General features: G+C 35.9%; 1 protein-coding gene across 2 annotated transcripts in view; it reads left to right on the forward strand.

The window, feature by feature from the left end:
- The window catches only part of SYCP2L (synaptonemal complex protein 2 like), a 203,740-nt gene that overhangs the window by 164,501 nt on the left and 22,580 nt on the right, over positions 1 to 16,659 (forward strand). For both annotated transcript variants that reach the window (XM_063605144.1, XM_055113166.2), the window contains exons 25-26: positions 6,987 to 7,057; positions 7,205 to 7,274. In XM_063605144.1, coding sequence (XP_063461214.1) covers positions 6,987 to 7,057; positions 7,205 to 7,274 — 141 coding nt within the window. The remainder of the gene's footprint in view (positions 1 to 6,986; positions 7,058 to 7,204; positions 7,275 to 16,659) is intronic.

A 16,659-nucleotide genomic window follows, 5' to 3' on the forward strand; every position in this document is an offset into this window, starting at 1 on the left:
TGGTAAACATTTTTTGTAAGGTTCCAATAGTAAATATTTTTTGCTTTTTGATCCATATGGTTTCTTTTTCTTTTCTTTTTTTTTGACATGGAGTCTTGCTCTGTCACCCAGGCTGGAGTGCAGTGGTGTGATCCTGGCTCACTGCAACCTCCGCCTCCCAGGTTCAAGCGATTCTCCTGCCTCAGCCTCCCATGGCCGGCTAATTTTTGTATTTTTAGTTGAGACGGAGTTTCACCATGTTGGCCAGTCCAGTCTGGAACTCCTGACCTCAAGTGATCTGCCCACCTTGCCCTCCCAAAGTGCTGGGATTACAGGCGTGAGCCACCACGGCCGGACTTGATCCATATGGTTTCTGTTGTGACTATTCAACTCTGCAGTTGTTGCACAAAATTGGCCATGGATAAGATGTAAGCCAATGGGGTGGCTGTCTTTCCATAAAACTTTATTTATAAAATCAGGTAGCAGACTGGATTTGACTTGGGGGCCAGAGTTTGCCAACCCTTAACCTATAGGCTTTTTCTTAACCCTCACTGTATTTTATTTTGACTGTGTTTTTAAGTTTGTTAATAATATGATTTTATTATTATTAATAACAATATTAATATTGTTCATTATTCTGCAGTTCAGCACATTGCCAGGCATACAATGATATTTAGTAAGTACTTCAATAACAATCTGTTAGTGTAGCTGCCACTGGAAGAAAATAAGTAGGGAAAATCAAAAAGTAGAGAGGAAAATGTAACATTAAAGAATAAAAGGGGTCAGGCACAGTGGCTCCCTCCTGTAATCCCAGCACTTTGGGAGGCTGAGGCGGGCAGATCACCTGAGGTCAGGAGTTCGAGACCAGCCTGACCAATATAGTGAAACCTCGTCTCTACTAAAAATACAAAAACTAGCCAGGCATGGTGGCAGGCACCTGTAGTCCCAGCTACTCGGGAGGCTGAGACAGGAGAATTGCTTGAACGGGGAGGCAGAGGTTGCAGTGAGCCACTGCACTCCAGCCTGGGCGACAGAGTGGGACTCTATCTCACAAAGAAAAAAAAATAGAATAAAAGGAAGGAAGAGAGCAAGATAGGGAAGAAAGGAACAAAGTTACTACAAAAGAGTAACAATCAACAAAATGGCAATACTAAGTTTTTACCTATCAATAATCACTTTAAATGGATTAAATTCTCCAATCGAAAGACACAGAGTGGTTGAATGGATAGAAAAAAGTGAGATTCAGCAATCTGCTGCTTACAGGGGACTCACTGTACCTTAAGGACAGATATAAACTGAAAGTGAAGGGTCGGAAAAAGATATTCCATGCAAATGGCAATCAAAAGAGAGCAGGGATGTGGCTATACCTACATCAGGCAAAATAGACTTTCTGTCAAAATTTGTCACAAGAGACAAAGACTAGATGATGATAAAAGGGTTAATTCATCAACAGGAAATAGCAATTGTAAATATATATATGCACCCAACATTACAGCACCTAAATGTATCAAGCAAATATTAATAGACCTGAAGAGAGAAATAGCAATACAATAACAGAGTTCTTTAATTACCCCACCTTCAATAGTCCATAGATTATCCAGATAGAAAATCAATAAGGAAACAGTGGCTTGAATAATACTGTAGACCAGATGAATCTAACTAACATATACAGAACATTCCATCTAACAGCAGTGGAACACATATTCTTCTCCAGTGTACAGTGCGCATGGGACATTCTCCAGAATTGATCATATGTTGGGCTACAAAATACATCTTAACAAATTTGAAAAGATTGAGATAATCTCAGAGGCCTTTCTGATCACAGCAGTATGAAACTAGAAATAATAGCAGGAGGAAGATTGGAAAATTCACAAATACATGGAAATTAAACAACACACTCCCAAATAACCAATGGATCAAATAAATTAAAAGGGAAATTAAAAAATCTTGAGATAAATGAAAATGGAAACATACCAAAATTTACGGGATGCAGCAAGAGCAGTGTTAAAAGGGGAGTTTATTAGCAATAAATACCTACATTAAGAAAAAAGGAAAATCCCAAGTCACTTCACCCCTCAAGAAACTGAAAAAAGAAGAAACTAAACCCAAAGTCAGCTTAACGAAGAAAATAACAAATATTAAGGCATAAATAAATGAAGTAGGCACTAGAAAGACAATAGAAATGGTCAATGAAACTAAGAGTTTGTGTTTGGAAAGAATGAAATTGACAGACCTTTAGCTAGACTAACCAAGAGAAAGAGAGGACTCAAAAAAAACTGTTAATGAAAAAGGAGACACTACAACTGATACCACAGAACTACAAAGGATCATAAGCCATTACAACAAACAAATTATACACCAACAAATTGGATAACCTAGAAGAAATGGGTGAGTTTCTAGAAACATGCGACCTACCAAGACTGAATATAAAGAAATAGAAAAGCTGAACAGACCCATAATGAGTAAGGAGATCAAATCAGTAATCAAACCTCCCAACGGAGAGTAGCCCAGAGCCAGACGGTTTCACTGGTGAACTCTACCAAGTATTTAAAGAAAAATTAATGCCAATCCTTTTCAAACTCTTCCAAAAAACTGAGGTGGACAGAACACTTCCAAACCCATTTTATGAGGCCAGCATTACCCTCTTGTCAAAGCCAGATAAGAATGCTACAAGAAAAGAAAATTACAGGCCAATGTCTCTGATGAACGTATATGTAAAAACCCTCAAAAATACTAGCAAAACTTACTAAATAGCACATTAAAAGGACTATACACCATGTTAAAGTAGGATTTATCCCTGAGATTCAAGGAAGTTTCCATATATGCAAATCAATAAATGTGATAAACCACATTAAGAGAATGAAGGTTAAATTCATAGAATCATTTCAATAGATGCAAAAAAAGCATTTGACAAAATTTAACATCCTTTCATAATGACTTTCAACAAATTAGGTACATATAGAATGCACCTCAATATTAAAAAGGCCATATATGACAAGCCCAGAGCTAGCATTCCACTCAATGGTGAAAAGCTGAAAGCTTTTCTTCTAAGATCAGGAATACGACAAAGGTGTCTACTCTTGCCACTTCTGTTTAACATAGTACTGGAAGTCCTACCCAGTTCTATCCAGGCAAGAAAAAGAAATAAAAGACATCCAAATAGGAAGATGTTAAATTGTTTTTGTTTAAAGATGACATGATTTTACATATATCAAACTGTAAAGGCTTCACCAAAAAACTGTTAGAACTAATAAATGAATTCAGTAAAGTTGCAGGATACAAAATCAACATACAAAAATCAGTTGTGGGGTTTGTTTCTGGGTTTCAACAAAACAAAACAAAAATCAGTTGCATTTCTAGACACTAACAGTAAACTGTCTAAGAAAGAAATCAAGAAAATCTCAGCCAAGCATGGTGGCTCATGCCTGTAATCCCAGCACTTTGGGACGCCAAGGCCGGCGGATTACGAGGTCAGGAGATCGAGACCATCCCAGCTAACACAGTGAAACCCCATCTCTACTAAAAATACAAAATATTAGCCAGGCATGGTGGCACACTCCTGTAGTCCCAGCTACTCAGGAGGCTGAGGCGGGAGAATTGCTTGAATCCAGGAGGTGCAGGTTGCAGTGAGCTGGGATCACGCCACTGCATTTCAGCCTGGGTGACACAACGAGACTCCATCTCAAAAAAAAAGAAAATTTCATTTATAATAGCTTACAAAAAACACATAAAAATAACCAAGGAGGTGAAAGATCATAATCTGAAAACTATAAGACATTGATGAAATTAATTGAAGACACAAATAAATGGAAGAATATCCTATGTACATGGATTGGAAGAATTGTTAAAATGTCCTTATTATCCAAAGCAATATACAGATTCAATTCAACTGCTATCAAATTTCTACTGGCATTTTTCACAGAAATAGAAAAAACTATCCTAAAATTTATATGGAACCACAAAAGATCCTAAATAGCCAAAGCAATCTCGAGAAAGAGGAATAAAGCTGGAGGCATCACACTTTCTGATTTCAAAGTGTATTCAAAAACTATAGTAATCAAAACAGTATAGTACTGCCATAGAGACAGGCACATAGGCCAAGATAACATTATGGGCCCAGACATAAACCTACACATATATATGGCCACTTAATCTTTGAAAAGGGCACCAAGAATACACAATGAGGAAAGGAAAGCGTCTTCAATAAATGTTTTGGGAAAACTGGTTATCCACATACTAAACAATGAAATTGGGCCTTTGTTTTATACCATATACAAAAATCAACTCAAAATAGGTTAAGACTTTAAGATCTAAAACTGTACAAGACAAAAATAGGGAAACAGCTCTTTGACATTGGTCTTAGCAATGATTTCTTGCATACAACCCTAATAGCACAATAAACTTTTGGGACTATGTCATACTAAAACTCTTGTGCACAGCAAAGAAAGCAATCAATCAAATGGAAAGACAACCTAAAGAATGGGAGAAAATATTTGCAAATCATATATCTGATAATAGGTTAGGGGTTAATATTCAAAATAACTTCCACAACTCAAAAGCAAGACAACACATAACCTAATTAAAAATGGGTAAAGAAGCTGAATAGACATTTTTCCAAAAAAGATGCACAAATGGCTAATGGGTATATGTACTCAACATCACTGATCATTAGAGAAATGCCAATCAAAACCATAATGTGATATCTCACACCTGTCCAGATAGCTATTATCGAAAAGACAGGAGATAACAAGTGTTGGCAAGGGTATGGAGAGAAGGGAACAATTGTACACTGTTGGTGAGAATGTAAACTGATGCAACTATTGTGGAAAACAGTATGGTGTTTTCTCAAAAAAATTAGAATTGTATGGAATCCATCAATCCCACTTCCATGTATATATCCAAAGCAGATAAAATCAGCATCTTGAAGAGAGATCTGCACTCCCATGTTTATTGCAGCATTATTCACAATAGCCAGGATATGGAATCAGCCTAAGCACTGGTCGGTGGATGAATGAATATAGAAAATGTGGTATATATTAATAATGGAATACTATTCAGCCTCAAAAAAGAAGGAAATCAGGCCATATGCAACAACATGGATAAACCTGGAGGACATTATAGTAAGTGAAATAAGCTAGTCACTAAAGGACAAATACTATATAATCTCACATATATACGGAATGTAAAAAAGTCAAACTCATAGAAACAGAGAATGGAACAGTGGTTGCCAGGTGCTAGGAGGTGGGGGGAAAGAGGAGATGGTCCTCGAAGGATATAAACTTTCAGGCATAACATGAACAAGTTCTGGGGATGTAATATACAGCACAGGTAGTGATGGATGTGTTCATCGATTTGAAAGTGATAATCATTACACCGTATATATGTATATCAAATCATCAAAAAAGAGTAAGAGGCAATAAGGGAGGGGTTTCTAAGGGAGAGAAGAATCACAAGATTGAGGTGGAAGAATCCCTGCCCGTGTTATATGGGCAGCTCCTTAAGGTGCCGATCTAGTTGAAGTAACTGGCTGTTAATCTTAACTACAGATGTACAAACCTAATAAAAATTCATCTTTGACAAACCTGACAAAAACAAGAAATGGGGAAAGGATTCCCTATTTAATAAGTGGTGCTGGGAAAATCGGCTAGCCGTATGTAGAAAGCTGAAACTGGATCCCTTCCTTACACCTTATACAAACATTAATTCAAGATGGATTAAAGACTTAAATGTTAGACTTAAAACCATAAAAACCCTAGAAGAAAACCTCAGCAATACCATTCAGGACACAGGCATGGGCAAGGACTTCGTGTCTAAAACACCAAAAGCAATGGCAACAAAAGCCAAAATTGACAAATGGGATCTAATTAAACTAAAGAGCTTCTGCACAGCAAAAGAAACTACCATCAGAGTGAACAGGCAACCTACAGAATGGGAGAAAATTTTTGCCATCTACTCATCTGACAAAGGGCTAATATCCAGAATCTACAATGAACTCAAACAAATTTACAAGAAAAAAACAACCCCATCCAAAAGTGGGCAAAGGATATGAACAGACACTTCTCAAAAGAAGACATTTATGCAGCCAACAGACACATGAAAAAATGCTCACCATCACTGGCTATCAGAGAAATGCAAATCAAAACCGCAATGAGATACCATCTCACACCAGTTAGAATGGCGATCATTAAAAAGTCAGGAAACAACATGCTGGAGAGGATGTGGAGAAATAGGAACACTTTTCTTTTACACTGTTGGTGGGAGTGTAAACTAGTTCAACCATTGTGGAAGTCAGTGTGGTGATTCCTCAGGGATCTAGAACTAGAAATACCATTTGACCCAGCCATCCCATTACTGGGTATATACCCAAAGGATTATAAAACATGCTGCTATAAAGACACATGCACAGGTATATTTATTGCTTCACTATTCACAATAGCAAAGACTTGGAACCAACCCAAATGTCCAACAACGATAGACTGGATTAAGAAAATGTGGCACATATACACCATGGAATACTATGCAGCCATAAAAAATGATGATTTCATGTCCTTTGTAGGGACATGGATGAAGCTGGAAACCATCATTCTCAGCAAACTATCGCAAGGATGAAAAACACCACATGTTCTCAGTCATAGGTGGGAATTGAACAATGAGAACACATGGACACAGGAAAGGGAACATCACACACTGGGGCCTGTTGTGGGGTGAGGGGAGGGGGGAGGGATAGCATTAAGAGATATACCTAATGTTAAATGATGAGTTAATGGGTGCAGCACACCAACATGGCACATGTATACATACGTAACCTGCACGTTGTGCCCATGTACCCTAAAACTTTATAATAAAAAAGAATTCATGTCCCGAAAGACACAGTCAGTAGATTTTTGTTTCACTTAGAACTGTGTTCCTTTTTTTTGATGATGAGATTTAATATCTAGAATGATAGTGAATTCTTATTGCTTTGTTACTTGGCGTGTATTCACTTGAAACTTCTCTCTAATGCTCAGAGCTTCAAGATCCTCACTCACTGAGTGAGCTCTCTTCCTTGAAGCACTCAGAAGATGAAGAAAAACCTGAGGTACTATTTAATTGTTGGTTATTCATCTGATTTTCCAGAATTAATATCATATTTGCATAACACATTGGCTATTCCTTATGACGAGTACACCACTTGTTTCTTGCTTTGCCATAAAGGACGTAATTTGTGGTCTGTTTTGTTTTTAAGATTGTGAACCAAGAATCACTAACAGAAAGTACTAGCTTGAAACATAAGCTGAGAAACTTGGAAGACAAAGGTAAGAGAATAGTACTTTTTTTTTTTTTTTTTTTGCAGAATAAAATGAAATTAATCTGATTTTGGCAGACTGGGCTGTTACTCAGATTGCAGATCAAGTCACTTTGCACAGTGACTATTGCCAGGCCGTGGAGGGAGCAGTGTGAGCTGCTTACTAGTTCTAAATGTTCATGAAGGTTAGGAGGAAAAATGGGGGGCTCCATTCAGGAACGAGGACCTCTTGTGCCAAGGAAGGTATAGCCTGGGACCTGAATCCCACCAGCCAGTCACACCTTCTCTCCAGCCTCAGGGGAGGGCACAGTGGCGGTACTTTGCTAAGGATCTCATCCAGAGCTTATTTCATTCTCAAGCATGTAGGTCACTTGTGGTTTATAAGAAATGTTCTAAAACATTGTGTGGTCAAATTATTAAAACTTCTGAGTTCATTTACTCATGTTAACAGTGGTATGAAGATTTCCAGTCTGGTTCACAATGTTGTATCTAATATAATGTAATGAGTTAATATAATACTTTTCTACTGTTTATGATGTTTCTTGACTGCATTTTTTTCTCTACTTTTAAAATTACGTATCGAAAGGATTCAACTAGTTATAAATATGTGTAGGATATTTAGAATATTAATGCAACAAATATCTGCAAACCATCATCCTGTTTTAGGAATATAACATTACTATTGCTTTCAAAATCCTGGTATGCTTTATCTGAAACCCATCCCACCCCCTCCCCTTAATTTTATGTCTGAGTCTCTGCTTTTTTGTTCATTTGTGCGTTGTGAGAAATACCATACATTCAGAAGAGATAGATGTGTACAGTTTAAAGAATGACTATAAAGTGAACATCTGTGTAACCACAGCTCAAATTGGGAACTAGAAAATTGCCATTGGCTTAGAATCCTTCCATACCAGATTATTACTTATTAATTTCTTCCATCCCTCATAGAGGTAATGACTTATGACTTTTGTAAAAATCCTTCAGTTACTTCTCTTTATAATTTTGCTTTCTCCATATGTATCCCTAAATAATATACAGTTTAGTTTTATCTGATTCTAAATGTAAACAAATGACATTATACTATATACATTATATGTGGCTTCTTTTGCTCAATCATTTGTGAGATCCATTCATGCTAATGTGTGTAATTGAGGCATATTTCTTTACTATTTAGCATGCAGTTACATGAAAATACCATATTTAAAAATCCATTCCAGTGCTGTGGGATATTTGGATTTTTGCAGTTTGGGTTGTTAGAAATAATGCCACTATGAAGAATCATGAACTCTCTCCTGATACACATGTTAAAAATCTTGTCTAGGCACATTTTTAGGAGTATAATTGCTGGGTTATAGAATATGTATACCTTTAACAATTTTATGTATGCCAAACTTTCTCAAAGTGACTGTATCTTTTACTTTTCCACCAGCCGTATATGAGAGTCCTGTTGCTTTACATCCTCACCAACACTTGGTATTTTAAATTTCTGATATATGTGTGTGTGGACACTGAAGTTTTAATTCAAATATCCCTGATTGAAATTTAGCATAATTTTGTGGGTTTGTTAGCCATTTGAATTTCCTCTTGTGTAGTGTCTAACACGTCTTGCCTAGTTGTCTATAGAATTATCTTCTTATATTGATTCCTAGGAATTCTTCGTAATACATTCTGGACACTCGTCCTTGATTATGTGGCTTGTAAATATCTTCTTCCACTGTGTGGTCTGTACTTCTCTCTCTGTATAATCTGTTTAAGATTGCTTTTTTTGATAAATCAAAGCTTTTAATTTTAATAAATTCTCTTTCATCTTTCCTCTGTGGTTAGTCATATGAAATTCTTACCTACCAAAAACATATTATATATTATTTCCTATATTACTACATTTAATGCTATTCATTTCTCTCTAAGTACTGCTTTAGGTGAATCCCACACATTATAATATATAATATTTGTCATTATTTACTTTAAAATATTATTATTATTTTTTATTTTTTTCTTTTGAGACAGAGTCTCACTCTGTCACCCAGGCTGGAGTGCAGTGGCGTGATCTTGGCTCACTGCAACCTCTGTCTCCCAGGTTCAAGTGATTCTCCTGCCTCAGCCTCCCAGGTAGCTGGGATTACAGGCATGTGCCACCATGCCCGGCTAATTTTGCATTTTTAGTAGCGACGGGGTTTCGCCATGTTGGCCAGGCTGTCTTGAACTCCTGACCTCAGGTGATCTGCCTGCCTTGGCCTCCCAAAGTGCTGGGATTACAGGCATGAGCCACCGTGCCCGGCCTAAAATATTTTTTATTTTGATTTCTTCATTGATCCAAATGTTGGTTAGAAGTATATTTGTTAATTCTCAGTGGTATAGGAGCTTTTAGCTATCTTTTTGTTATTGTTTTCTACTTTGATTGCATTGTGACTAGAGAACATTGTCTGTATGATTATACCTTTTGAAATTTTGAGATGTACGTTATGGCTTAGTATATGCCAATTTTTAAAAATATTAATTTGTGGTTAAAAGAGTATATTTCACAATCATTGGGTGCAGTGTCTCTATATATGTATATTCATTAGGTTACTTTTCTTACCTATGTCCTTCAAATCTTACATTCTTACTGTTTTTTAATCAGTCTACTTATTCTATCAAGTGCTGAGAGAAGTGTATTAAAACCTTTCGCTATGATTGTGGATTTGCTGGTTTTTTCTTCTGGTTCTGTTCAATTTTTGCTTCCTATAAATCTTTTTTCTAAATAATAAGTCTTTAGGCCAGGCGTGGTGGCTCACACCTGTAATCCCAGCACTTTGGGAGGCCAAGCTGGGTGGATCACCTGAGGTCAGGAGTTCAAGACCAGCCTGACCAACATGGGGAAACACTGTCTCTACTAAAAATACAAAAATTAACCAGGTGTGATGGTGCATGCCTGTAATCCCAGCTACTTGGGAGGCTGAGGCAAGAGAATCACTTGAACCCGGGAGGCGGAGGTTGTGGTGAGCCAAGATCGTGCCATGGCACTCCAGCCTGGGTAACAGAGTGAGACTCCATCTCAAAAAAAAAAAAAAAAAAAAAAAAAAGAGTAAGTCTTTAGATAAAAGTAAAATATTTACCTTATTGTATATTTGCCTTATGGCATATTAAAACTCTTATCATTATGAAGTGATGACCCCTATATCTAGTCATGTTTTTGTCTTGAAGTCTGTTTATTTCGTTTAGAATTTGCATGGTATAATTTCTAAAAGTCTTTTCATGACGGACATATGTGTATGTGTTTCATAATGTTATATATATAACTTGTAAACAGCCTGTATTTGGACTTCCTTGCCCCTCATTTCATAGTATGTCTTTTAACTGGAGTATTTAGTCCATTTACATTTCATGTACTTTCCCCCATATTTGGATTATATCTACCAATTTGTTTTGTACTTTCTGTGTGCCCCAACCATTCTGTTTTCTTTCTCTCATTCTTTTCATTTTGCATAAGTCTTTTTATTGTATTTTTTACCTCTACTCATTTGTAGTTATATACTCTATTTCTTTTTTCATTTACTGATTAACTTAGAAATCATAATGTGTCATTTCTAAGCCTAAATTTAATCTAGTGTTACTTTTCCATAACGTGTAAATTTCTAAGCCTAAATTTAATTTAGTGTTAATCTAGTGTTACTTTTACATAATGTGTAAATTTCTAAGCCTAAATTTAATTTAGTGTTACTTTTCCTCCAGATTATATAGACCTAAGATCCTTGAATTCCATTGGCCTACCCCAACCACATAATGTGTTGGTGTTCTTTAATTTTATTTTAAAACTTGAGGTTGAATTTTTGCTTTATGAAAATGCCCATTCAACCTTTATTCTTGAATTAACTTTTACTGGGTGAAGAATACAATATTGGCAGAATTTTTTCTATCATACATCAAAGAAATTATTCAATTGGTTTTTGTTTTCTATTCTTCCTGATGAAAATTTAGCTGTCAATTTACCAGTCATTCTTCAAAGGTAATTTGTCCTTTTTTTTTCCTCCTCAATATATATATGATTTTTTCCATTTATCCTTGGTAATGTTCCACTTATTAAAATTTGTCTAAGTAAGTCTAAATACGTCTAAGATAAACCTTTTTGTTTATCTTCCTTTGCATTTGTAGGGAATCTGGAATATGTGACATGTCTTTCATCAGTTCTGGAAAATTCTCAGCAATTATCTCCTCAAATATTGCTTTTGGCTCATTCTTCTTTCTCCTGCTTGAACTCCAACTAGATTCCACATCTTTTACCCACTCCTACATATTTTCTATTCCTTCACTTTATTTGCATGCTAGATAATTTCATCTGTTTTTCACAACTACCTGTTCACCAGTATCTAATACTGGACCTATCATTGAATGTTTATTTTATTTTTTATTTCTAGAAGTTGTTTGGTTCTTTCTAGAGCTGCTAGGTCCTTTTGTGTAGTTCCTATTCCCTGAAGATATTTTTGAGCTTGTTTTTCTTTGTTTAAATAGAGTAGTTTATCTTCTTTCCTCTTTTTCAAAGTTGACTTTAGTTGTTCAAGGGACTTCTTATTTTTTCATATAAATTTAGACCAAGTTGATCAAGTTACTTAAGTTCACTGGAATTTTGATAGAAATTGCATTAAATATATAAGTTAACTTGAAGAGAAGTGACATCTTTAAAATATTAAACCATCCCACACAAGAGTATGAAATGTCTCTCTATTGATCTGTGTCATTGTCTGCATCCTTTATTGAGTTTTAAAGTTTTCTCTGTGAAGGGCTTATGTATTTTGGGGTAATTCCTAAGTATTTATGATTTTGTTACTATTGTTTTAAAATTTGTTATTGCTAAAGTAGAGCGATACTGTTAATTTTTATAAAATAACCCTGTATCTGGCAACCTTGCTGAACTCTTATTAGGTCAAATAATTTATCTGTTGATTCTCTTAGTTGTCCTAAGTAGATGATTCTATTACTTGCAAAAAATGATAGATTCTTTCTCCCCTTCTGATACTTACATCTCTTATTTTTTGTTCTTCATAGCATTGGCCAATATCTTTAGTATGTCTTAAACATAGCAGTGAAAATCTGCATCCTTGTCTTTTTTCTAATCTTATAGCAAATGCATCTAAAGTTTCTCTGTTAAGTAAAATGTTTGCAGTAGATTTTTGGTATTGAATTTTTACCAGGTTAAAGAAGTTCCTTTCTACTCATAATTTGCTCTGAGTTTTTAAAAAATCATACATAAGTATTGAAGTTATGAAATGCATTTTTCTGCATCAACTAAGATAATCAAATGAATTTTCTCCTTTGGTTTCTTTTTTTCCCTCCAGCTTTATTGAGGAATAATTGGCAAATAAAAATTGTATATATTTAAGGTATCTAATATGATATTTTGTTATGCATATGCATTGTGAAATGATTACCGTAATCAAGCTAATTTACATATCCCCTCACATAGTTATCTTTGTGTGTGTGTATGCGTGTGTTAATAATAAAGATCTACTCTCTCAGCCAATTTCAAGTACATATACATTATTATTAGCTATAGTCACCATTCATATCTCAGGTCTCTAGAATTTTTCATATAATAACTGAAAGTTTATGCCCTTTGACCAATGTCTCCCCGTTTTCCCAACCCCTTGATTCCTGGTAACCACCCTTCTATGCTAAGTGAAAGAAGCCAAACACAGACCAATGCTGCATAGTTTTACTTATATGTGGAATTTTTAAAAGTACAACTCATAGAAACAGAGAGTAGAAGGGTATGGTGGTCCTTTTGCTTATTAATATGACAAATTATATCAATAGGTATTATGTTGTTCAGCCATACTTGTGTTCCTGGGATAAACCTCATTTGATTGCGGTACATTTAAAAAAAAAATACATTGTTGGACTTATTTAGTGAATACCTTATTAATGAGCTTTACATCTACACTCGTGAGTGGAACAAACCTGTACTTTTCTCCTACTGCTATTATCTGGCATTGGAATCACTGTCACACTAGCCTGTGGATGGAAGCTGGGCAGCTCTCTCTCTTGCTGGAAAAGTTTATATACGATAAGAACTAACTATTTTTTAAAAGTTTGTAAAACCACCTGGGAATTTGGGGAATTTGGGGGAAAACGTTATTATTTCAATTTCCTTAATAGCCACTGATATACCCAAGTTCTCTATTTCTTCTTGGGTCAGTTTTGGAATTCTGTGTTTTTCTAGGAATGCCTCTCTTAGCATCATATTTTTTAGTGTGCTTCTTAATGTTTAATTTTAATCATTGTAGTTGTTTCCTTTTTATTGTGTACTTGCTTATTTTTATCTTTGACTCTTGATAAGTTTTACTAGAGGTCCACCTAACTCATCTTTTAAAGAATTGGTCTTTTGGTTTGTTACTCTTCTCTGTTTTTATTTCTATTGTTTTCTCTTCCGTTGTTATCTGCTCTTTTCTGTTTTTACTTCTTATATCTTTATGTTTATTCTGATGCTCTTTTTCCAGCTTTTGAGTTAAATACTCATTTGTTTTTAACCTTTCTGTTTTCTTGATAAATGCATTTAAGTTTTCTTAGAAATGCTTTGGCTATATCACATTTTGATATTAGTGCTTTTGTTACCATCGATGGTTAGTAGTTCTTCCTTTTTATGTATTTTTTAAAACCCAGTTATTTAGTAAAATTTAATGTAGTTTCAAAGCATATGGGATACTTTTGTTACTTATTGCTAACTTTTTGCAACATAGTCAGAGAAACACAGTCTGTACAATATCTTTCCTTTAGATTTACATTAAGGAAATCTAGGCTTACATTAAGGCCTAACTGGACTTGCCTTATGGCTGAAAACGGTATCCAAATTTCATAAGTGTTCTGTATGTACTTATCTATATCCTTTGTTCTATTTTATATGTTTTGAGGCAGTGCTACTAGGTGCATCAGGAAGTGACTGTTCATCTCTAGTAACTCTTCTTACTTAGTTAATATCAATAAAGCAACACTAGTTTTCTTTTGGCTAATATTTACCTGATACATCTTTTTTTTTTTTTTGCCATTCTTTTACTTTCAATCTTTTTTTCATCCTTGTGAATTGCTGACTATCACATAAAGAGCTTATATCTGGATTAAAAAAAATCTGATCTGACAATCTCTTTTAATAGGAGCAATTAATCCATTGTGCTTCCATTGATATATTTGGATTGAGTTTTCTCGTCTTTGTCCCACATTCTCATTCTTTTATTCTTTCTGTCCTTGCCTTCATTTAGATTTATCATTTTTAATCATTTTCCCCCTTTTCCTAGTTTGGAAGTTTTCGTCCCCTATTTCTAAAGTTAACCCTAGAAATTTTAACACACACCCTTTTAAAAGCTTCAAGTAAATGTTTTCACCATATCCCAAACAGAAGAAGGACCTTTGAGCACTAACTTCAATCACATTTCTGAACATTTAGTTTCCAAACATATGGGTTATTTTAAAGCTGTCCTTTCATTACCTTTTGCTAACTTATTGCAACATGGTCAGAGAAACACAGTCTGTACAATATTGTTTGTTTAGAATTTATTGGGGCTTATATTAAGACCCAATTTGACTTGCCTTATGGTTGAAAACTGTATCCAAATTTCATGAGCGTTCTGTGCCGTACTTATTCTTCTGACCCTTTGGCTGCTTCTCTAGTTTTTTTAATTCGTAAGATGTTCTCTGTTGGTATTACTTTACTCAGTGTTTTATTAGATTTACACTCAGATTTAATCATTTTGCTCACAATTCCTCTTTGCATCTTTCCTCCTGGTATCACTGTCCTTTTGTTCTTTTTGCCTGAATTACTTCAAAAAATATTTTTAGCATTTTCATTAGAGGATTTATGTTTCTTTTAGAAAATACAGTCTAAGGTCCAATTGGTCTTTTGTTTTTGTAGTATGATCAGCAGGAGCCCCTCCTTTAACTAGAGCCTCTCCTCCAGCTCTCCAACAGAAGCTAGGAGAGAAGAAGAGACTTGTGTCAGAGGGACCCTCAGATAGACTGGAGTACGGTGTGCAATTTCGGGTCACTGCAGCCTTCGATCTCCCAGGCTTAAGCAATCCTCCCACCTCAGCCTCCCAAGTAGGTAGGACTACAGGTGCATGCCACCACACCCAACGGATTTTTGTAATTTTCGTAGAGACAGGGATTTGACATGTTGGCTAGGCTCGTCTTGAACTCTTGGACTCAAGCAACCTGTCACCTCAGCCTCCCAAAGTGCTGGGATTATAGGCATGAGCCACATGCCCAGCCAGAGGATAATTTTTTTTAAGATTTTGAATTTTGCCTTCATCTACTTTCTTGGAGAGGTCTCCAGAATCAGGAAGGAGTCAGGAGGATAGCTCCTTCCTAGCTCAGTGCCCGGCATATAGACACACTCCATAAGTATTTGTCAAGGGAATGGAGTAAGAAACTTAGAAAACCCAACATTTAAGGCTGGGCATGGTGGCTTATGCCTGTAATCCCAGAACTTTGGGAGGCCAAGGCAGGAAGATTGCTTGAGCTCAGGAGTTCAAGACCAGCCTGGGCAACATAGTGAGACCCTGTCTCTACAAAAATTACAAAAACATTAGCCAGGCATGGTGGCGTGTCCCTGTGTTCCCAGCTACTCTGGAGGCTGACATGGGGGGATGAGCTTGGCAGGATGAGGCTGCAGTGAGCTGTGATCGTGCCACTGCATTCCAGCCTGGGTGACAAAGCAAGACCCTGTCTCAAAAGAAACAAACAAAAAGAAAACCCAACATTTAATGATGAAACTCTGCTTGATTCGCTATTTAAGCATTTATATGTAGTCACAAATAAATATTTATTATCAGTTGAGTTATCCATTCTTAACTGCATTAATCTATACAAAAGATATTTAGTAGTTCCCATCAAACTGAGTAATTCAACAGTAAAGATAGTCTTTAAATTGTCATACTCTTAGCACTTAATAAACATCGGTAAACAAAGTACTTGCCTTGGGAAAGCGCTGTGAAAACCACAGAGGATCTTTTGGTAGATTCTGTTCTTGCTCAGGAAAGACTGTTGGCCTTTATCATTGTTTACCACAGGGTGTCACTTCAGAGCAAGGTTTCAAAAAATGCCTTAACTTAGGGGAGCTTGGCTGTTAACCATAGGTCTGGCATTAAACATTGTTTTTAACAGAAGTTTTGTAAGTTGAAAAATACAACACAGATGCCAAACATACGTTCACTGAAACTTGTGCCCAGTCGGCTACCCAAGATAAGTTCAGAAGCTCCTCAGATTGTACCTGTCTTCACTTTTCTTGGAAATGAAGAAAGCCGGGTTCTTGTGAGAGCAGGAGCACACCCCCTCTGCAGCCACCAACACATACACATGGATTTCACATTCTTTTAAGATGACTTGACTGCGTTTGTGTTTATTTTTGAGGTGTTCTGTGTATTAGTTTT

This window comes from Pan paniscus, chromosome 5, assembly GCF_029289425.2.
Source record: "Pan paniscus chromosome 5, NHGRI_mPanPan1-v2.0_pri, whole genome shotgun sequence".
In the NCBI taxonomy this organism is placed as follows: Eukaryota; Metazoa; Chordata; class Mammalia; order Primates; family Hominidae; genus Pan; species Pan paniscus.